This window comes from Xyrauchen texanus, chromosome 8 (assembly GCF_025860055.1).
Source record: "Xyrauchen texanus isolate HMW12.3.18 chromosome 8, RBS_HiC_50CHRs, whole genome shotgun sequence".
Classification (NCBI taxonomy): Eukaryota; Metazoa; Chordata; class Actinopteri; order Cypriniformes; family Catostomidae; genus Xyrauchen; species Xyrauchen texanus.
Genome location: NC_068283.1, coordinates 3,839,216 through 3,862,513, shown reverse-complemented (window position 1 = coordinate 3,862,513; position 23,298 = coordinate 3,839,216). Strand labels below are relative to the sequence as shown.

At 37.7% G+C, this 23,298-nt stretch overlaps 1 protein-coding gene across 2 annotated transcripts in view; it reads left to right on the top strand.

Moving 5' to 3' along the window:
* Nucleotides 1-23,298, top strand: part of LOC127647400 (cytohesin-1-like) — a 64,334-nt gene that overhangs the window by 15,303 nt on the left and 25,733 nt on the right. For both annotated transcript variants that reach the window (XM_052131612.1, XM_052131613.1), the window contains exon 2: nt 20,488-20,570. In XM_052131612.1, the coding sequence (XP_051987572.1) occupies nt 20,488-20,570 (83 nt within the window). The remainder of the gene's footprint in view (nt 1-20,487; nt 20,571-23,298) is intronic.

The following is a 23,298-nucleotide window of genomic DNA, read 5'->3' as shown; positions in this document are numbered from 1 at the left end:
AAAAACTTTAAATAATAATAATAATAATAATAATAATAATAATAATAATAAAAACATTAATTGAAGATAATCAGAAAATACAGGATCATGTTTTATGTGTAAAGAGTGTGATAGTGTTGTTAGACTCTTTTGACATCATTACTCCCAAGTAAACTGTCCATCAAATCGTCTTTGTTGCTTATGCAGTTATAAATGAAAGTACTTTGTTACATGGTAGTTTGTCTTCTAACTCCTAAATGTGGAGATGTCTCGGATATATGTTCTGATTTTTGCCAAAAATCCTCTGATAGGTTGGTTTGAGTTTTAAACCTTGTGCTCTGTTGGTGTAATAACTATGTGCTCACTTCTTATTGAGCGTTAAAATTGTGTTAAGAAACTGTTTTCTAGGATAAAGCATGTGTGAATTTGCATGTGTTTTTTAAATAGTTTGCTGTACATTCAGGCTTATATACAGTACTGTGCAAAAGTTTTAGGCACTTGTGAAAAAAATTTGCATAGTGACTATGTCTTAAAAAATAATGCCATACATAGGGTTCATTCATCACTTAAAGTCCAGGAAACATAAAAAAAATCTAAATCAATATTCGGTGTGACCACCTTTGCCTTTAAAACAGCATAAATTCTCCTAGATACACATCACAGTTTTTCTTGGTTGTTGGCAGATAGGATGTTCCAAGCTTCTTGAAGAATTCACCACAGTTCTTCTATTTATTTAGTCTGTCTCAACTGATTCAGTCTCTTCATGTAATTCCAGATTGACACGATGTTCAGTGGGGGCTCTGTGAGGGCCATGACATCTCTTGCAGAGTACCCTGTTCTTCTATTCTAATCTTTTCTATTTGCAAAAGTAATGTTTGGGAGTCTAAAAGATATTTTTCCTATTGACACACTAAAGCTGAAGATATAAATAACCATCTTAAGACAAATGTTTTTGTGAAACATCTTAAGTGCCCGAAACTTTTGCACAGTACTGTATGTGGTGTGTTGTTTAATTAATCTGTCACTTTTGTTTACATCCTATGTTTGTGTATTTTCTTGTAGCTCAAACAATTCTTTAAGATTAGAAGTTACTGGGGCTTTTCAGATATATAATTTGTGAGGTGAACAGCAGTCAGCATTTTCTCAGACAAATATGCATTTTAAATTAACTTCAATCTTATTAAAGGAATATTCCGGGTTCAATACAAGTTAAGCTCAATCGACAGCATTTGTGGCATAATGTTGATTACCACAGGCTCTTACAATGAAAGTGAATGTGGACAATTTTTGGAGGGTTTAAAAGCAGAAATATGAAGCTTGTATAAAAGCACTTGCAGTAATTCTTCTTTTAAAACTTGTGGATTATATGGGTTGTAAAGATTAAATTGGTTATTTTAGGTTTCAGCATTTACGTTATGTCGAAATGGTAACAAAGTTGTAAAATTGGCTATAACTTTACACATAAGAGGTTAGTAAGTGATTTTATCACAATAAAATCATGTTTACATGCAATTCGTGTACACCGGAAACCCGTATTAACGAGTGTTGTTCAAAGAATAGATCAAATCAAACTACATTTCAGCCTGGGCCACATCAGGGTTTACTTGTGCCCTCAAAAGGCCCTTTAAAAATGGTGCACCAGCTCCTGCTTTGGTAGCACCCATGCAAATATTATTACATAGTATGTGCATTTCAATGCACATTTGACAATACAGCATTGACTTTGAGGTTGGGATGCAGATGAAAATTATGATATTAACAACAGTAACATCTGTGGAAAACACCTCATTTGTATGGCTAAATTGAAATATTCTGAAAGGCAAACAAAACAACGTACATTTTCCAACAATCAGATGAACAGATTTTACTCCGATGGAGTAAAATGGACACAGTCCATAATTATGAAATTGCACCATAGTATCCATAGTTTTAACAATGATATCTGTAATAAGACTTCTAACCATTGGTAAAACCATGCATGGCTCCTCACTACCATGATTAGAAACCATGGTTTCTCTATAAAGAACTATGGCATTTTTGTAACAAAATAACTGCAGTCTAAATACATTTAGAAAGTTTTTCTTCCACAACTGTCATAGTTAATACAGTACAGTTAGTGTTACTGCAGTAAATCAATGGAAAGTCTTAATTTATGTTTTCTCCTGTTTTTTTTTGTCAGTGCCGTTTAAATTAGTTTCATCACTGATACATAAGTGTTTTGCAACAGACAATTATGTACCACATTCAAATAGGTTTCAAACAAGTGCATTTAAAATAGTCTGTGTGGTTGAGACCAGTGAAATACCGCACCTGTTCTACGCTCGTGCTGCTATTATTAAGCTGTGTTGATAATTGACCAGTGTAGAGCTGTTTCATTGCGCTTTTGAAGTGAGCAAAATGCGCTCCAAAACATACAGATAACAGGGGAAGCCTCATTATTATTCATGAGGAAAGCGCTAACTAAAACTTTGCAATCCCCTGCCATCCTACGTTTCAGAAATGAGCTTGTGGACCACTTGGAATTAAGCGAGTTTGACAAGTTTTGTTGCGATGTCACTGTAAGTGCGTATATTTGCACGCGAGTGTGTGTGGTCCCTTATGCAGTGTAGAAAATGTACAGCTGACTGGGGCTGGCAAGCGTTATGTTGTGTCAAGAATATTAAATTAACCATGTGAAATGCGAACAGCGGCACTCATAATTCAGCAGTGGCGCATTATGTAGCATTATCCTCAACACATTCCTGAAGCATCTGGCTTGCCAGAGGGAATGTGAACAGCAGTTTCTGTCTGAATATCAACCTAAGATTTTTTTTAAGTAGGATTTTTCCTGTATTGTAACATGCTGTTGTCGTGTGTGTTTTTAACACTTGTGCCAACTGTGGTGTCTGATGGAGAGGAATGTAACCCAGCTGGCTGCGTCCTGTGAGGGGGTGGGAATGTTGTGTAGGGGATTGAATGTGTTTTCGTGTATTAACGGAACAGGGTGGAACAATTGTAGAAATCTGCCTCTGTCTGCTTTTATGTAGAACCACATATATGGATGTTTCTTTAATTCGGGCACTTTTATTATTGTGGATTTCCAGAAAGTGTCATTAACAAATTTTTCACACTCTTACTAGTTTAATTTGTTTGCTAAATTGTTTAGTGTGGCTGAAATGATGCCACAACTGTGGAACAGTCATAATAAAAATAATAATAATAATTGTTACACAATAAATATTGAAATGGTTTATTTCACTCTTTGTTCACCTGCGTCAGACGGACGCTTTTGGAGCGTCTCACTTTGGTTGCGTCGCATCATAAACAGCGTTTTTGGGTCGCTGTGTCAAGTTAAACGTAGTTTGAAACATGTCTTATCCTTGTATTCAAAACTGCACTCCATCTAGCTGTGTTTAAATGTAAGGACGCATCCTCCTCTTGTTTTGTCAATGTGGTTTGTTGCCTACACAGCGATAAGCATCTGTCTGTGTCCTGCTAGACTACAAGACACACCCGCTACAAGTTACGCCCCCTTCAAATAACCAGCGAAATGCTGAAGTCTTGCAACAGTTGGATGTCACATTCATACACTGTGTTTGTTGTTTATTTGGAGTCTTGCAGCAACCCAACACCTATCTCTACCCCTAAACCTAACTCTAACCACGAAGATTAAACAATTTGAAGTTTAATTATACAGCAACTTCAAAGTTCGTCATATCACTAGGTGGCGACAGTGAGTAGAAACTTGATGAAAATTGAGAGAAGATGCTACGCTAATAGGCTAACCGGTTAGCTTGTGAACAGAAGAAAATGGAAGAAATGTTAATTTTCACCATTTATATATTTGGTTTAATAATATATATGTGAAATAATTCAAAAGTTGGCTATTATTTGTCATATTTGCATTAAGACAACATGAATCATACAGCTATTGCATAGGATTTTTAAGTTATTTTGGGTGTGGTGTGTAGTGGGAGTCCCTTGTCTTGCAGGTTGCAGAAAGATATACTTGTATACAGCTGGAGGTTCTCTTACTGCCCCCTGCTGAAAACAGTTAGTACTTCAAGCTTGAATTGCTCCGATGGCCATGAATTATTGTGTTAATTATTTTAACGCTTTATTTTTTATATAATTAATCACACTGAATTAACATTAAATGACAACCATATATTTTTCATCAAAGTGTAATAATTCCTTATTGATTCCAAGCAATAGTCTAGAACACATTAAGGACCTCAAAGTTAAGAGACATTGAGTAAAAAGCATGACATTTTGATTTGATGCTTTCATAAAAAGATGTATGGTTGAAATGCATAAATCGATTGATTGGTCCTATGTTATATATTACAAAAAGCATAATTACATTTGATATAACACAATATATGAATATACATTCATATAGTTAGAAATGTCCAGAAACTGATTCACACATTTACATAAATTTTCATATTTAATTACCTACAATTAAATTCCAGCATCTGGGCTGGGTGTTAAACAGTAAGTCTGGTTAGTGCTCCCTTTCCCATAGTAAGGGTGTGGGTGCTCTGACTTGCCCTCTGAGTAAGAAACTCAACAGGAAACAACGCCTTACATTTAACCAGCACAGCAAGAAATATTCCTCTCACTGCCCTTTAAAACTTGCATAAGAATCATGGAAAACAGACTGCAGTTTAATAAGTCACAGCGCGCTAACCGTCTGCAGTGTAAAATCGCATGACATTGATTATTTTATTTCTCAGCTCTGCTCAGTTTCCTGTCTGTGCACACTGTTGATTATCTGTTGTGACCGCTGTGGTCATGTGACTTCCTGTCATGTATGCATAAAGCGTCCTGTTTGTTTGCAGTGTTTAACGGCTGAAGGACATGTGGGGTGATCACTTTACTGCTTTGGTTCTCACTCGCAATAGATGTCAAGATACAGCATTGAGATGTTTTTACTTGGCACAAATGCAAATCTATATTTACACTAACTAATGGATCCGAAATATGTCATATTTATGTTTCTGAAGTATAGATAATAGCTTGTATTCACTAAATGCACCTTTACACTTCTAAGGGCTCAAGAGTAAAAATGAATGGATGTGATCCACGGGTCTTCAGTTATGGTGTATAAATGTGTGGTATTTATTCATTCATGTGATTTCTCCTATGCAAACAGCAGGATGTTTACTCTGCAGAGCTTCAGGATGTTTGCTCAGCACAGTGTTCACCCCCCTCAATGAGCGCACATCAGATCTGCAGTATAAATACTCCAGTGCCTCTTTGTTTAGTTAGAATAATGATAAAAATAAAACACTCAAAACTCTTTATAGAGTTTGTAGGCCTTTACTGTTCTGTGCTATTTCTGGCTGCTTCATTGACTCACTGACTTTCACTCTCACTCGTGTGATGTTGAAATAGTCTGCGTGACACAGAAATGTGTCATCTCCCCAGAGATCTGTCCTCCGCTGAGGTAAGGACACACTGGGATGGCCCGCTTCAGTATGAGCTAATTAATGACCATCCCAGGCCATGATGAGCTGTCGCATCAATCGCTCTGCTGTTATTGCAGCTTTTTTTTTATCTGCATTGATGTGTTCACTTTATAAATCTGGGATTCAAAATCTTATTTAAACCTGGATATTAAATTTAAGTAAAGAAATGTAAAATGATGTAAAATGAAGATTAATCCTAAATCCTAAACCTTTAGGTTTAGGATTAATCTTTAGGTTTTGTTTGTTCTAGTTTAATGAGTATATGTTGTCATTATAGCAAAAGGGGTTTCTCACGAAACCGGTCCAGACAGTGTCCTGCTCCTATTTTTCTTTAAAATCAAAAGAAACATTTTGCATATCTAATATGAAGCCGGGCCATTAAGATTCTTTGCACTGCAAGATTATTTTCATGACAGTCAATAAGCTGAAAAATTAGAAATATAAATATATATTTCTATATTTTTCAGCTTATTGATGGTGGTTGATTTATATCTTGATAACTTTGAATTTTGTTCTGAAATGTTATTAAAAGTATTTTTTTTTTAAATAAGAACCATAATTTCAACCAAACATCCACTGTAGCAAAGTATTCTCAAAATGTTTAATGATTGAAATAAAATCTAATATGAATGAATGCATGTTTTTGCCAAAATTAACAAAAGGGTGAACAATATTTAGTAATTTTTTTTAGCCCAATTCCCAATGTGCTTTTAATTCCTCGTGGTTGTGTAGTGACTTGCCTCAATCCGGGTGGCGGAGGACAAATCCCAGCTGCATCAGTGTCTGAGAGTGTCAATCCGTGCATCTTATCACATGGCTTGTTTAGCGCGTTACCGTAGAGACATAGTCTACGCCATCCACCGTGGCATCCACGCTCATCTCACCACAGGCCCCACTGAGTATGAACCACATTATAGTGATCACGAGTAGGTTACCCCATGTGACTCTACCCTTCCTAGCAACCGGGCCAATTTGGTTGCTTATATTTTAGTGGAACACGAGAAGTGCAGTGTTTTTTTTACAGTTTACAATGTTGCTTACAACAAATCTTGTGAAACGATGTCACCTCCTTTTATTTGTGATACCGTGTCCCGTTTTTAGATTCGTATAATAACTTTTAGCAGTTACAAATGTTTGGAATTGCTTGAATCGGAAATGAACCTGTGAACCTGCAGCGCTTTGCTTTTATAATGCACAGCAACTGCTTTGAGACCACTTTAAAGAGCATATCATGATCCCTGCACATGCACACAGAAAAGCACTTCACCTGTTTACACAAATGTTTTTTGCCATTTAATTAAATCACAGCCTTTTGCAGTTTAATGATCACATGGTTATTCTGACATTTGGATGTTATTTAATAATTGTGAGTCCTGAAGGATCATGAAATTAGTCTAATGACGCAGAATGATGGCAAATAAATAGAACACTGTAGTCAGCGTTATATTTATGATATTGCTTAATTTTATACCAGCAGCAAAATCATTGTGATAATATCCTAAATATTCAATAATCACCCAGCACTAACCAGGGCCAGTATCAAGATGGGATTTGTTTGGGAGGCATTTTGTTCTTTAGGGTGGGCAAGTGGTTGTCTCTTCACTGGACTGGGAGTGGGATGTCAAGAGGTTTCTGGGAGGTACAAGGAAAATCCATTCATATCCACCTTAAATGCATATTGCATGTAGACTATATTTTTATATAAGTAAATCACAGCATTTGCACTTTAACGATCACACTGGGTCATGTAACAAACTGATTATCCATCAGAAGGATAAAAGCAGCTTCCGACAAAACGACAAGTCATAATAAAAGCAATAAAATCTAGGGCCTGAAATTTAAGAAATTGCCAAGGAAATATATTACAACTGTATAGTAAAATGTAATATTCACTGTAGTAATATTAGTAATAATGATAGAAATGCTACTCTCTGCAATCCACGCACAACTCATCACACACCCCATTGAGAGCAAGAACCCCTAATCAGGACTGTGCCCTCTAGCAGCCGGGCCAATGTGGTTGCTTAGGAGACCTGGCTGGAGTCACTCGGCACTCTTGAATCCAGTGGTGGTAGTAGGCGTCTTTACTCGCTGAGCTTCTCGATATAGGTATCAAGAACTTTAAAATTTCACTGGAATCAGTACCAGCTACTGAAATGTTGGTATTGTGACAACACTAGTTCAATTCATGTTAACTTTTACTCATTGTTATGCTGAGAATAGACTCTGAAATGAAGCATTTTCACAAGTGGACTCAGACATTTAAGCTCCCTTGTGTACTGTTGGCCTATATATTCTAAGCTCTGTTCACATCAGCTCTCTTTATCGGATGATTAGTATATGTGTGTTGTAATCATGACACTCTGGCTCATTGGCCTGAGTGAAGACTGATGTCATTTCCCCTGCTCCCTCTCATCTTGACCATACATCTGCAGATAATGGAGTTAACAGATTAGGACCAATGTCTGACCGAAGGACCAGAGAGTGACCACTAGAGGGGGCTTCCGTGTTTGTAATGGCATGGAGAGGGAGAGGGAGAGGGAGAGAGAGAGAGAGGGAGAGAGGGAGAGAGGGAGAGAGAGGGAGGGAGAGAGAGAGAAAGAGAGAGAGAGAGAGAGAGAGAGAGAGAGAGGGACGGACGGACGGACGGACGAGAAATGTCTCTTCGTGTCTGCTGAGATCTGGTAGCAAGAGTATATCATACTGGACACTTTACTGCCAAGCTTTTTACCTGGACAAGCTGTCTCTGCTTTGACTTTATCTTCAGCTGTGGTCCTAACTGTGATAAATAAGAGGAAGAGAGAGTTTTGATGATAAAACAGAAGTGGATGGATATTTTAGGAAGACCAGGTACATTCCAGTAAAGATTATAGAATCAGGTCAGTTTGCTTTAATATTAACGTGTGGCTGCTGCATGCTGAGCTGAACTGAGATGCACAAAACACATCGTATAGCCCATGACTTTTGTGGGATTTTACATCTGTGTAGAATGAAAGTGTCTGTAATATGTTCTTTCTCTTATGTATTGAGTGGTTTGATTGGAAAAGGTCAAATCGCTTGGAGACTCACAATAGTGTTGAGCGTTCTCAAAACATGGGAGGTTAGTGTGACATGGCTTCTGTCACACGGTCATTTGTTCCATTTAATGCCATGTGTCGCAGCCACTGGCTGACCATCAACTTCATTTCTCCCATCAGGAAGTGTTGTTGTGTGTCTATGAGTTGCATGGACATTTAAAGCTGCAAGCTTGAGTTTGAGCTGAAGAATGCAAGGAAGAATTATTGCAGTGTCTATTATTTCAGGTAGGTTTTGAAGTTTTTTTTTGTAAGTAGTCCTCAGTTGTGTCCTCAGTCTCAGGAAGAAAGGTATTGTCTCATTCATCCAGAAGATTGATGTGTTTAGGCCTCTGTGGAGTTCACTGATCTGTGATCTGCCCACTGTTCCTGTGTTCCTCTGCCAGTATTTCCCACACATCCAATTAGAGTCCTGTGGTCTTATGCACACCTTAAACAATGACACGATACATCCAGTGAATGTGTTTCTCAGTCTTGCAGTTTTACAGTCAGGGCATCAGAGGTGAGATACTTCTCAGTACCTACGCCTCCTTGATGATCAACAGCAAGTTTGTTAGTCTTTTGGGCAAAAGAAAAAAGGTATTGTATCTTAGATGCTCTTGTGTCAGGCCTTACATAACACTTTACTGGCCTTCAAAATCTGAAAACATAAATTTCACAGCATTATCGGTGGGGATGGGAATTATTAGGTTGGTAAAAATATAGATTTTCCGATGCAGCATGATCCTTATTGAACAATTTCGATACTGATTCTTAAATCCTAAAATTGATTCAAGTAAAGCACACGCATATGTGACCAAATGTTACACTATCGTTTTTTCGAGGCTGGCGCCTGCCGCATGATGCGCTTTAAACGCATTTGCGCGGTGCTGTTCATGCTTTATTGACACGTGAGTGTGGTGCGAGATATCACAGAAGCGCAAATGATGCACTCTGCTCCATTCTATCAGAGATGGGATAGTTTAGAGCGGAGCACTTGATACCGTGGCAGCTTCCCTTGGTGATCATAATTCTTACCTTGATATAGTGGTGTAGATTTCAAAGAACTATTTGTATTTTGAAAATTTCTAGTGTAAAATGCTAAAATATCAGGGTTTTTCCTGGCTCAAAATGAGGCGGAGGTGGTACCATACTGATCAAAAAAGTGACGTTAAGAACACGTAAATGTTGGTTTTGCATTAATGCACTACTAATGACCTGGTGTCATTTTTAGTCCTGTGTCAAATGTCCTTTTTAGTTTGTATCATATTTAGTCAAACTTTTTTTTTGTCAAGTTTTTGTTGACAAAGTCTCGGCATTTTAATGTATTTTTAGTCAATGAAAACTGTTGACATTTCAGTCATATTTTAGTAACATTTAGTCATATTGACATTTTAGTCACTGAACACTGTAAACATTTTTAGCCATAAGAGTATTATTGATTAGCATTTGTCAATCTAGTCTATCCAAAACCATATATATATATATATATATATATATATATATATATATATATATATATATACATACACACACACACACACACACACACACGCATTTTATTGTTGTTGTCATTTTAGTGTTATTTTTTACATAAGATTGATCTCATCATGATGATCTCATGATGATGACATTTGGGAGCTGCAGACAGTGGGGGTGAGAGACGAATGTCTCCCTGTTAGAGTGCGCATCAGCTGGCGGAAACTTTAAATCTCTCCCGGTCTCGACTCCCGCTCAGATTGGGTCTCTTCCGTGACTGGTTGAAGCACTCCCATATTATATGAACTTTAATTATTGATGAAATAAAGATATATAGATCTCAAGTTACGTTAAATTACATCAAGCAACTATTCGACAATGGAATTTGTTTTATTATTATTGCAGAGATTTGCAGTTACAAATGACAATCCACCTAGTGCAACGCTTGTTAGTGTTTTCCATGAAGACACCCACCAGAGTTTTTTTAGATAGCCGGAGGCGGCACGGAATTTGAAGGAGGTGGCCGCCTATTATTTCTCTATGCAGGAAAAACCCTGTATATACTCATAGCTACAGTCAGAATATAATAACTAGTCTTATAGAAATAAGGTGTTGATTACATTTTGTTTGAACTCGCATAGACACATAGTTCCTAATTTTCAAGGAAAAATTCAGTGTTGAATAGAAAAGGTTCCAGATGCTAAAAATTAGCAATATAATATCTAAAATGTATCATGTTATATTAATACATCATATTTATTTTTGGAATACATGCAATTTGTGCATTTTAAAAAAATGTAATTAATAATTTCATAATGTATAGTACAGAGTTAGAAGGCCCTGTATAATTATGTCATCTCAAAACCGAATCAGATCGAGAGCTTGTGAGTTGGAATCGAATGGAATTGGGAAATCTGTATACCCAATACCCAGCCCGAATTGGAATCATAAAAAATGTAACCATTACACATCCTTAATGATTCCATTAACTTTCCTATTTTTGGTTAAAAAAATATTTAGAAATAAATGCAATATTACATTTACTGATGAGGTCATTTTAGATTTCAACATAACGGATTGCAATAAAAAATGTGTGTAATTATTGTAAAAAGCTTGTTTACACAGAATTTTAATGACTTTTCAAAGACTTTTAAGAGGCATAAATTCAATCCAATAATGTGCATACATATCTATTAATTAAAAAATCTAAATGAACAAAAATGTCATCATATTTCGTTATTTTTCTTATTTTATTTATGTTTTTATTACATTTAGGTGATATCAACATCTCCTAATGTGTAGGCCTATCTTTAACTACACATTGTGATATGAACAACCAGTCTGTAACTTCACTGCATGATTTAAGTTTCTGGAGCACACTGGTCATGAACCGTTCTTGTAAGAATCATTCGTTTGGGTATCAGACTGCACCAGTTGCATTGTAGATTCAAAACAACCATCGTATTTTATTATGATGGTTTGTGCATTTTTCCACCAATCAGCATATTCATGAACTGTTAAAGGATGCTTTTCTGTTTATTTTCCTCGTGGACTGTCTGTGGGCGATTTTAAGGTTTGCAGCTTTGAACAAAAGATGTCGCTCTGAAGCAGAGAGACCTTTAGGAAGGAAGAGAGGAGACAACAAGGTCCTGCTGTGGGTGGATGCGTAAGATTGTGTGAGCTGGCTGTGGCTCAGTTGGTAGAGTGGGTCGACCGCTAATCACAGGGTTGGTGGTTCGAATCCCGGCCCACACAACTCCACAGCACAACTTTGTCCTTTGGTAAGACACTGAACCCCAAGTTGCTCCCAATGGCAGGCTAGCACCTTGTATAGCAGAGCTGCCATTGGTGTATGAATGTGTGTGTGAATGGGTGAATGAGTCACAGTGTAAAGCGATTTGAATACCGTTAAGGTTAAAAAGGCGCTATATAAGTGCAGACCATTTACCGTACAGCAAGGAACGAGTAAGAGAAATCGGTCAATAAAAGATGTAAGTCGGCTGAGTGTTCTCATTCACTTGTGATACACAAGGTTACATGATGAACCTCGTCTTACGTAGACAGACTTTTTACTATCAGTCAACTTTGCAGCTTTTTCTGGCTAAGACAGAACTTAGTTCACTTAGACAGAAACAGTCTGTTTGACTGACATAAAGCCACCAATCACACTAAGTTTAGGTGTGCCATTTGAGGATGAAACTACGACACACCACAACTCTGTACTCTGCTGTCATCATATTTCAACCTCTGCTCCTGAGACAAATTTTGAAGTTATCGTTCACATTTACAGTTGATGAATGAACAGTAGAGCAGGTTTTTTTACGTCTTTATTTTGACACTATTTGATTGGACATTAAAGACATTATTACTAGGGATGTATCGGCCGATATTCGCCTTGTTGACTGAGATCGGCCTATCAGCAAATACGATGCCATTCACCAATGATCTGTTTATATGTCTTGGTTATTTGCGGTTTGAGAGAAGATCCAACAGTACTATAATACCACACACAGCCACTGGCTGTACACGACATAATAATGGCATGACGTAAGAGGGCAACGGATGCCGTATGCACATTGTTTCATAAATTTGTATGATTGAATTTGTGCTCATTCAAAGATTGTGTGATGCAGGGCTGAAAGACTTAAAAACAGCTTATTTATTTTTTATAATGAAGATTTCTTTGTTTCACTGGCACAAAAGGGGGACTAAATAACAGCAAAAACTAAATAAACAAGCAAAAAAAAATAATAATCAGCATCTGCCAAATTGTTATTTTAAACATCTGTATCGGTATTGGCCCAGAGTTTCACAATCGGTGCATCCCTAATTATTACACAACTATTTTAGCATAATAGTTTGAAAAATATATTGATTCATAATGTGTACTGTTTACTAGTAGTTATTATATAGTGTGTACTCCGTATTGAATAATAAGCTAATATTCTTTTCAGAACATGGTTCCCATTGTGCCAGCAGGATCAAATGGGAAGTTGGAATGTTGTTTCAGAGAGTTCCGGTAAACATCGGCCACATTATGCCGGCTCACTGACAAGTGGCATCTCCTATCAGACATTTTTGTATTGGCTCAAGCGTGTTTACCTTCCCCTGTGGCGCAACCGGAAGCACATTACATCAGCAGGTTCGGAGACCTGAGTTTAAATTCGGTGTTGAAAGCAGGAAGTTATCGCTTTTGCATAATCAGTGACGAGCCTGATTTAGATGTTGCATTTTTCCATCTAACATTAAATTTTTACTCCACTTATGGTTAGGTTTAGGTTTGGGGTTTGTGTTGGGGGTTCAGTTTATAAAATATACATTCCTCTTCACTGTATTACAGCCTGTACAGCTGAAAACAACTTGCTTCTCTGTGAAAATGACTCCCAGAAAACAGAGCTCACGCGTGCTCATACACACAACAACACTTAACACTTTGGCCTCTGGGGGCAGTGTTTCACATTTCGGTAAACACCAAGGGATTTCAGCTAAAAAAATAAGTCAACCTACTGTTTCCATTTCTTGATTGTCGGAGGAGAGTTCTGCAGTTGATCTGGATGGTAAATAAGTGTGTGTCAAGCCTGCCAAGATGGAAATTTATGGACATGTTTATGTGAAGAGCCTCTCAGTAATTGTGGTGTTTCTTTGTTGAACCACAGTGCCTCAAGTTAGGAGGGGCACCACCCTTTCAACCAATCAAAGTGACTAGAGCTGTTCACTAAGTGATCAGAACAGCACACACACCACCTGGTGGCGTGCATAAGGACATCAGAGCTGGGTTATTAAAATCTTTGCTGTCAGCAGGGGATCTCAGAGTAGAGATGTGAGTGCGCTCACCAAAATATGTCTGCAAAATTCCCAGATCCAACAAGGTCAATGAGTAAGCAGAGTAGCATTTTCTGAAACCAGCTGAGCTGTGTTTCACTGATCCTGAACATGGAAGTCTCCAGGTTTTGCATCTTTTGAGTCTGAGTTTCTGCTGTCAACCAGAAACATGTAGGGTCCTTTTGGATTGGAACCTTTAATTAACTTAATCTACAGTCAACTTATCATTAAGAAGAAGTAGCTAGCAGCACTAAGTTTCTGACAAATAGTAGATGTATCTCTTTCAATGTTTCACAATATACCTCGGCTTTAAAACGGTTATAATACAGTTGAAATCTTCTCATTGACTGTATTGCATGAATAAAGACCAAATTAGTTTAATCAAGACAGAATCTGCAACATTTACAACATCATATAAACTTGGCGAGATAAAATAAATCTTTAAATGGCTTGTTCTTCGGGGAATCCATGCTTAAACTGGGTGATGCCATTTTAAGTATTCCATTGTGATGCACCGACGCATGTTATGCAAATCGACGTATTTTTGTAAACGATTACGTCGATGAATCGTCCCAGCCCTACTGGAGACTGAGAAAGCCACTCCAGGACATTCCAGGACTGATTCCTTAACTAAGCTTTGGTTGACTTGGAAGTGTGCTTGGGATCATTGTCTTGCTGAGAGTCCAATTATCACCAAGGTTCCAGTTCACCACAGAAGGCATAACATTCCTTCTCAAAATGGCTTGGTATTTCTGTGAATCAATGATGAATCACATGGTCAAGATTGGCAGTTCCTGCAACAGAAAAACATCACCACATAATCACTGAAGCACCTCCATGCTTGACCGTGGGGATGGTATTCTTCTTATCATAAGCCTCACCTTTATGGTATTCTTATTATCATAAGCCTCACCTTTCTTGCACCAGACAAACCTCTTATCCATATGGCCAAACAGTTCCAGTTTTGTTTTGTCACTCCATATAACTGTGTCCCAGAACTCTGTAGGCCTATCCAAATTCCTTATGGCATATTCCAGTCGACATTTCTTGTGCTTTTGGTCAAGAGTTGAGTCCGGTCATGAAGTCCTTGTTTGTTAATTGATCTTCTTGTGGTTGCCACTGACACATTTGTCCCAGCCTTCATCAGGTCATCCTGTAAATCTTTTGCAGTTACATGGGAGTTTTCTTCGTTGTCCTGATGAGATGGCTAAGGCCTCTTGACAAAATTTTGGGCTTTCTCCCATGACCAGGAAGGTTTGTTGCTGTGCCATAAATTTTGAACTTCCGTACAATGCTCCCAATGGTGTCTCTAGGGATGTCAAAGGTCTTGGAAATCTTATACCATTGCCCTTTTTGGTGCAATGAAATTATCTCCTCTCTCAGCATTTGTGACATCTCCTTAGTCTTCCCCATGGTTGCAACACACCTTGAAAATACCCCTGGGATGTGTTTATATGAACACATCACAGCTGAAGCAAATTCAAGTGTTATCGAGTTCCCAATGGGTGAATCATGTTTTAACCAAACTTTAGGTCATACAGACTAGCAGTAGGTTTTAAAATCAGCAATATTATATAGGGGTTGAATAATTGTGACATGGCAGTATTAACAAAATATCCTGCTAATCTAAAATACTACATCAGTCATTTTCTTTGTTCATTTGCTAAATCATTCAACTGATATAGACTTAATTTAAAGCAAAATCTATCTCTTCAGACAGGTTTGAAGTTATAAGTCCTTACTTTCAGAATATTTCTGATTACAAGTTTATATATAAATTAGGGCTGTCAATCGCTTAATTTTTAATCGAATTAATTACATGGTGTCCCGATTAATTAATCGTGATTAATCGCATATACAAATATTTGCTGAGAAAGCCCCTTATATAACAATATTTCAATATATAATGATGAAATAATTATACATAGTTATCTTTAAATATTAAAAAAGTGTGTGTGTGTATGTGTGTGTGTGTGTGTATATATATATATATAAAAACAAATATTCAGATAATTAAAATGCATTACATTCTTGTTGCAGAAGAGTTCATCATTGATAAGACAATATAAAAAGTGGCTTTAGAATACAATGTATTGCTTACTACCATATTATTGATCATAAGTCAATCATTGGCATTCAGTTCACAGCAATTTGTCAATCAGTTGGAGATTTATTATGAGGGTTTGTTTAGGGACCATCAATTTACACCTGCGTTAGACTTTCTTTTTTTTTTTTAGAAACAAGCCAGGGGTATAAATAGTACACAATACTACAGATATATTTTACAATAACGCCAAGCCATTATATTCATTACATAGAGTAATGGTTTTCAATGCTTTGTAGTTGTTGGAGGTACAAAGAGTATTTAAATAATATTTCAAGTCTTTACAAAAAAGTGCAAATAAGGGCTTTATAGACATAAATTTACACTTATGTATAAAAAACTTGGCAAGAAAAATAAACAGATTAATCAGAAAATATTAACTTAAAGGGTAACTAAACCCTAAACCAACTTTTTTTAGTTAATGATCTGTAAGCATGGGGCTTTATTAGTACTGGTCATTGATTCAAGTAATTTTTTTGACATTTGTGTATAAAGTGTTTTAATTCTACAATATATGGTGTAAAAACGTCTGAGTGCTGCCCTCTTCAGGTTGAACGGTGGCTACTGCAGTTTAATTTTCCTATTGGCTGTTGCGGTACTTTTGTGACATAAGCGGTGACAGCTGACGTAAGCAGGTTCCAGCTCACCACGCCAGATTCATGTACATGTTGTCTTGCGACCGTGTGAGGAATAATAATAACATAGAGTCTGACAGCAGCTGTCAATTAATCCGTCACTACGAGTCTCAGGTGCCCCCCCCCCCGCTCAGCCCCGCACTCGGTTCGTTCCCTCTATCCCCGCCGGGGTCTGCCCACTTTTCTTGCATTTTCAAATATTTCTAGTGGGTGGAGTCAGACTCTGACCAGGTGTTTAGTTACCCTTTAAGTTATCAAATCTGTGAAAACCAAATAAAATGTCTTTATAAAGCAAAGAACAACTAGTTAAAATAGAGGTACAAACAAACTTTTCATCAACAGCATTACAGAAGGAAAAAGTGGATCTATTTCAGGGAGCATGTTTCTTAAATAAAGATTGACTGGGTAAAAACGGTGTAACCATTTAAAGGACACCTCCTTAACCTCATTGGTAATTAAATATGTATGAGATAAAGGCCGTACGACCTGCATATGCTTGTGTCTCATCTCTGGTGTGTATTGCGTCATAAAAATAAAATGTTTAGGTCACTGTGTCGAGTTAAATATAGTTTAATACTCAATCTTAAAACACATCTTAAGATCCCTTAAAGATCGCATTTGCTCTCCATCAAGTGTTTTGGACGCAATAAATTGTTTTCTTCACTGTATAAACTGTGTGTTGCTCACACAACTGAAATTTCAATTACTGCCCTCTGGAGTAAACAGGTGGTACTACAAGCTCTGGAGTGAACAGGTGGTACTACAAGCTCTGGAGTGAACAGGTGGTACTACAAGCTTGAAGCTCAGTTAAGCATTGCGATTAAAGTGCGTTAATTTATTTAACGCGTTAATGTTTGTCAAATTAATCGCACGTTATTAACGCGTTAAATCGACAGCCCTAATATAAAAATACATGTTAGTAGTGGTTTGAGAGTCACAGTTTGTTCACCTTTCCCTTCAGGATTCACCAGGAATTTTTTTTATATTCAGCTTGAAATAACACAGACTGGTGGCTTGAACAGAAGCATATACCATTCATTAACAACCTCTGAGCTCACTGTAGGTCTATCTTAAATGTTTTGTAGGATATCGTTCAAAATCAATTTGCCTATGGAGAAAATCATTTGGATCCAGACTGTTGCACTCTACTGAAAGAATAAGACAAGGCTTCAGGTGTGACTCTTGTGCTGTATGTGTAATATGTTCTTCTCAATGTGGGCGATTTTGATCAGCTGCCCACAGACTTACTGTAGCTATAAATTACTCCAATCACTGAGATGTTGAATCTGGCTCATTTAACAGTTTTGTACATCAGCAGATAAATATATATCACTTTCATCATGCTCATGTTCTCTGAGGCCGTAACAAGTTATTACAAATAAGCAGTTATTGTTCTCTGGGATTTTAATGGGGCTTTCCATCAACAAACTTCATATGTACAGTAGAACTGCAGCATGGACATAAATTGGTTCACCATATCCTACCTTCAAAAACTTGACATGTCCTTCTTTAAGAAAATTTTTGGAACCCATTCAACTTAAATATTATTATAATTTGTAAACAAATAATAATATATTATAACAGTAATATATCTCAATTGTGCACCTTTAACTTTTAAACCCTCATGCTTTTATTTTGACATTCTGAACTCCAGGAAGTCCTGTAATTGTGTCTGTTTATAGGCAAGTTCACAGTAGTTTAATTAGCTTCTTATTCAAATTCTGTTAAAATGCATCTCCAGTGCCATTCTTAGTGCATAATATAAGTGAACCGAACTATTGAGCATCTACATCTGAGATGTTGTTCGTGCGTAGCGCTCAAATATTGCGCACTGCTGTGAAGGATAAAAATAGTTGCGTATGTGTGTAAACGGAGCTATTCACTGATGTGCTGAAGCTGCATGTGCATTTTATATATTTATTTATTAAACACAGCCTATATTCACAGAGCCTATCGCATGTATTCAATTGGCTTTGAATAAAAAATTTTAGGTTTGTTTATTACATCTATTTAACTAGATATGTGCATATTTCCAGAAGGTATATGACATTAGTTTTTATCATTAGAAAAGCCAAAAGTTACATGAACTGCTGAGGAAAGACTGTAAGAATACATGCTTATGAGTAAGATTTATATTAGTTTAATCTGTGGTCATGAAGTAATTTGAGAGACTGTCTGAAGGACATCACTGGAACCCCTTCAGTTTGCTTACTGAGCAAACAGGTTTGTGGATGATGCTGTCAATAAGGGACTACATTATATCCTTCAACACCTCGACAGACCTGGGACTTATACAAGGATCCTATTTGTGTTCAGCCTTCAATACCATCATGCCTGATCTTCTCTCAACCAATCTCACCCAGCTCTCTGTGCCCACCCCAAAATGTCAATGGATCATCAGCTTTCTGACAGATAGGCAGCAGTTAGTGAGACTGGGGAAACTCACATCCGGGACTCTCACTATTAGCACTGGTGCTCCTCAGGGATGCGTTATCTCTCCACTGCTCTTCTCCCTGTACACGAATGACTGCATTGCAAATGACCCCACTGTCAAGCTCCTGAAGTTTGCAGATGACACCACGGTCATCTGCCTCATTTGTGACAAGTCTGCATACAGAAGGTAGGTTGAACAGCTGTCTGTCTGGTGCAGTCACAACAACCTTGAGCTGAACACACTCAAAACAGTGGAGATGATAGTGGACTTCAGGAGAAAGTCACCATCCTGAACAACACAGTGGCAGCAGTGGAGTCATTTACTCTCTCTCTACCATCTCTCAGGACTTGAAGTGGGACACCCACTTAGACTTCATTGTGAAGAAGGCTCAGCAGAGGTTGTACTTCCTTCGTCGGTTGAGGAAGTTCAAACCTGCCACAGGAGCTGTTGACACAGTTCTACTCGGCCATCATTGAGTCTGACCTGTGTACATCTATAACTGTCTGGTTTGGTTCAGCCACCAAATCAGAGAGAAGAAAACTACAATGGAAAGTCAGGACTGCTGAGAGGATTATTGGTGCCCCCCCCCCCACCCACCCTCCAAGACCTGTACATCTCCAGAGTGAGGAAACATACAGATAGAATCATTCTGGACCCAACATACTTCCCTATTCCTCTTTGAACTGTTGCCCTCTGGCTGGCACTACAGATCATTGAGCACCAGGACATCCAGGCACATGAACAGTGTAAAGAAGTTCAACGGAAAGGAGGTGGCGAGAACCGGCTTTTCAATATAAATAATATTTGAATGAGAAACTTAAAAGACAAACACACACACATGACGGACATGTCCGTAAACTATCTCTCTCTCCCGCACAATCCTCCGCAGTCGGCCTTTATCCCTCTCGGAGGCTTGATTAGCCTGATAAGGGACTAATCTAAGAATCACGATCCGCCCCGCCCTCCGCCCTGCCACAAATGGTTTTTACCCTCAGGCCATTTTCCTCATGAACAATTCAACTGCCTCAGGATTCCCCCATATCGCAATAATGTAAATAAATATCTCATGCACATATGTAAATTCACATATTTAATTAAATGAATGTACACACCCCTATCTTGCCCATACATTACCACTTGCACATATACATACACCATTCTATGTTTTATGCTCCATTATTATTGTGCTTTTCACTGGCACAAAAGTTGCACTCAATAGAATTACAATAGAATTAGCACTCTCAGGAAAATTGGATAAGCCGTTGAGCACGATCGTTGCGGGTAGACCTGCGCTTTACACGCTCACAAAATAGAGCACAATGCTTGAATGTGTATTGCTGTAGTAAAGGTGCTTTATAGGGACTCAACTTTTCAAAGAGGGTTTTACAATGTAATTTCCATGCTACTCTCTGCTTCCAATATCGATCTAATGAGACTAAAAGCTGTAATGACTAAACTTTGTAAAAGCTTTTCTGGTTGTTTAGCTGACACCAGTTCACTTAACCTTTTATTTTCTTGTTGTCTCTAGTGCCTGATGACCTCACACCCGAGGAACAAAAAGAGCTGGAGAACATCCGACGACGAAAGCAAGAACTGCTGGATGATATTCAGGTAATAAAAAAAACTGTGGCAAAACTTCTTTCCAGAACTGATATAAACAAAATGTTACATTTTGCCCTATGATCACCAAACATGAACAGAATCACAGAATCCACACTTTAAAACAATTAGTAGTGTGCATATTAGGGTAGAATATTAAGTTTTACATCAGGAATAAACCTCAGATCCTATTAAAATTATGTGAAAGAACAGTTAACTTTGAAACCCAGAAAAAGCAACCTTGAAAATCTAAAATTAAGTGTGATATAATGTAGTGTCCTACTTTTGGCCAGTAATTCATGTTTTATGAATAGAATTAGTCCAAAAAGGAAATGACTCAACATTTATAGGCTTGTGCTGTCTCAAGTGGATTACTTTTTTTTCTTTCTCTTACACATGTAAGCATTTGCCATTTTCAAGTTAAGGAAAATGAAGTTTCAGAAGTATGTCCTTATGCGTGGTGTTGCTACTAGCTTTAGCATAATCCATGTTCAATACGAGGAAAAACAGTTTGCAAAATTTCACCATGATTGTTAGCTGTACAGCTGGTCTTGAAGTAGGATAAATGAGCTTGAGAGGGGAAACTCTTCATCATGTGACCTCAGGGCCAGCCCGACTCCAGACATCAATAAACTCTTGGCAGAAGAGACATACTTGTGTCCTAATCCCATTAATCTCTCCAAAGACACATAAAAATAATCAAATCTCTTGCCTTGACTCAGGGGTCTTTCTTCAGTTGTCCTCCTATTATATCATTTATTTCAAAAAGAGCTTTCTAGAGCAAACGATTCCTCCAAATAAATTAGATAATTAGATTTGAGCCATTATTGTCAAGACACATGCAGAGATAATCTAGAATATAAAAGCATGATACTGTACAGCACCATGTTTTAACAGCAACAATAAATCCAAATCTCATTCTAGTTAATCCCCAGAATGTGTCCTAACCAGTAGCAACCACAAGTGGCATGCAAAAACACATTTTGTCACTCGGTCACTGCTTTCATTGTGTCATACTGTGAAATCTCATCTTCTCCAAATTACCACTAAACATACAGTTGAAGACAGAAGTTCATTAAAAAAAAAAATGTTAACCACTCCACAGATGTAATATTGTTAAACTATATTTTTGGAATGTAATTTAGGATGTCTACTTTGTGCATGACACAAATAATTTATCCAACAATTGATTACAGACAGATTGTTTCACTTTTAATTATTATATAACAATTCCAGTGGGTCAGAAGTTTACATACACTAAGTTAACTGCCTTTAAGCAGCTTGGAAAATTCCAGAAAATGATGTCAAGCCTTTAGACAATTAGCTTCTGATAGGAGGTGTACTGAATTGGAGGTGCACCTGTGGATGTATATAAGGCCTACCTTCAAACTCAGCTAAGACCTCAGAAAAACAATTGTGGACGTCCTCAAGATTGGTTCATCCTTGGGAGCAATTTCCAAACGACTGAAGGTACCACGTTCATCTGTAAAAAACAATAGTACACAAATATAAACATCACGGGTCCATGCAGTCATCATTCCGCTCAGGAAAGAGATGCATTCTGTCTCCAAGAGATGAACGTAGTTTGGTGTGAAAAGTGCAAATCAATCCCAGAACAACAGCAAATAACCTTGTGAAGATGCTGGAGGAAACGGGTAGACAAGTATCTATATCCACAGTCAAACGAGTCCGATATCGACATAACCTGAAAGGCTGCTCAGCAAGGAAGAAGCCACTGCTCCAAAACCACCATAAAAAAGCCAGACTTCAGTTTGCAAGTACACATGGGAACAAAGATCTTACTTTTTGGAGAAATGTCATCTGGTCTAATGAAACAAAAATGGAACTGTTTGGTCATAATGACAATTGTTATGTTTGGAGGGAAAAGGGTGAGGCTTGAAAGCCGAATAACACCATCCCAACTGTGAAGCATTGGGGTAACAGCATCATGTTGTGGGGCTGCTTTGCTGCAGGAGGGACTGGTGCACTTCACAAAATAGATGGCATCATAAGGAAGTCAATATCTCAAGAAATCAGCCAGGAAGTTAAAGCTCAGTCACAAATCGGTCTTCCAAATGGACAATGACACTTGGCATACCTAAAAAGTTGTGGCAAAATGGCTTAAGGACAAGAAAGTCAAAGTATTGGAGTGGCCGTCACAAAGCCCTGACCTCAATCTTATAGTGCAGAACTTAAAAAGCATGTGCAAGCAAGTAGGCCTACAAACCAGACTCCGTTACACCAGTTTTGTCTGGAGGAATGGGCCAAAATTCCAGAAACTTATTATGAGAAGCTTGTGGAAGGCTCCCCAAAACATTTGAGCCAAGTTAAACAATTTAAAGGCAATGCTACCAAATACAAATAAAGTGTATGTAAACTTCTGACCCACTGGGAATGTGATGAAAGAAATAAAAGTTGAAATAGTTTTTTGCAAATTCATTAAGTGGCTTCCTTCCTCTATAATATATATTTTAATATCAAACACATCCTATATATGTGTTATTAAGTAAGGGGTAATGAACAGTCAGACTGTTATCACACAATAAACCCCGACAGGGTGATCAGGACCATCCCAATCAGTGTTGAGTATTCCAGAGAGCCATGTAATAATCAGCTTTTTTACATGGCTCGTTGGAATGCTCCATATTGATTGGTCAATGGTGCCATCTAGCGCTCTGATATTTCGCTGTAACATCCACACATCAGACCGATCATCTGGGTATTTGCGTATCATCTTTTC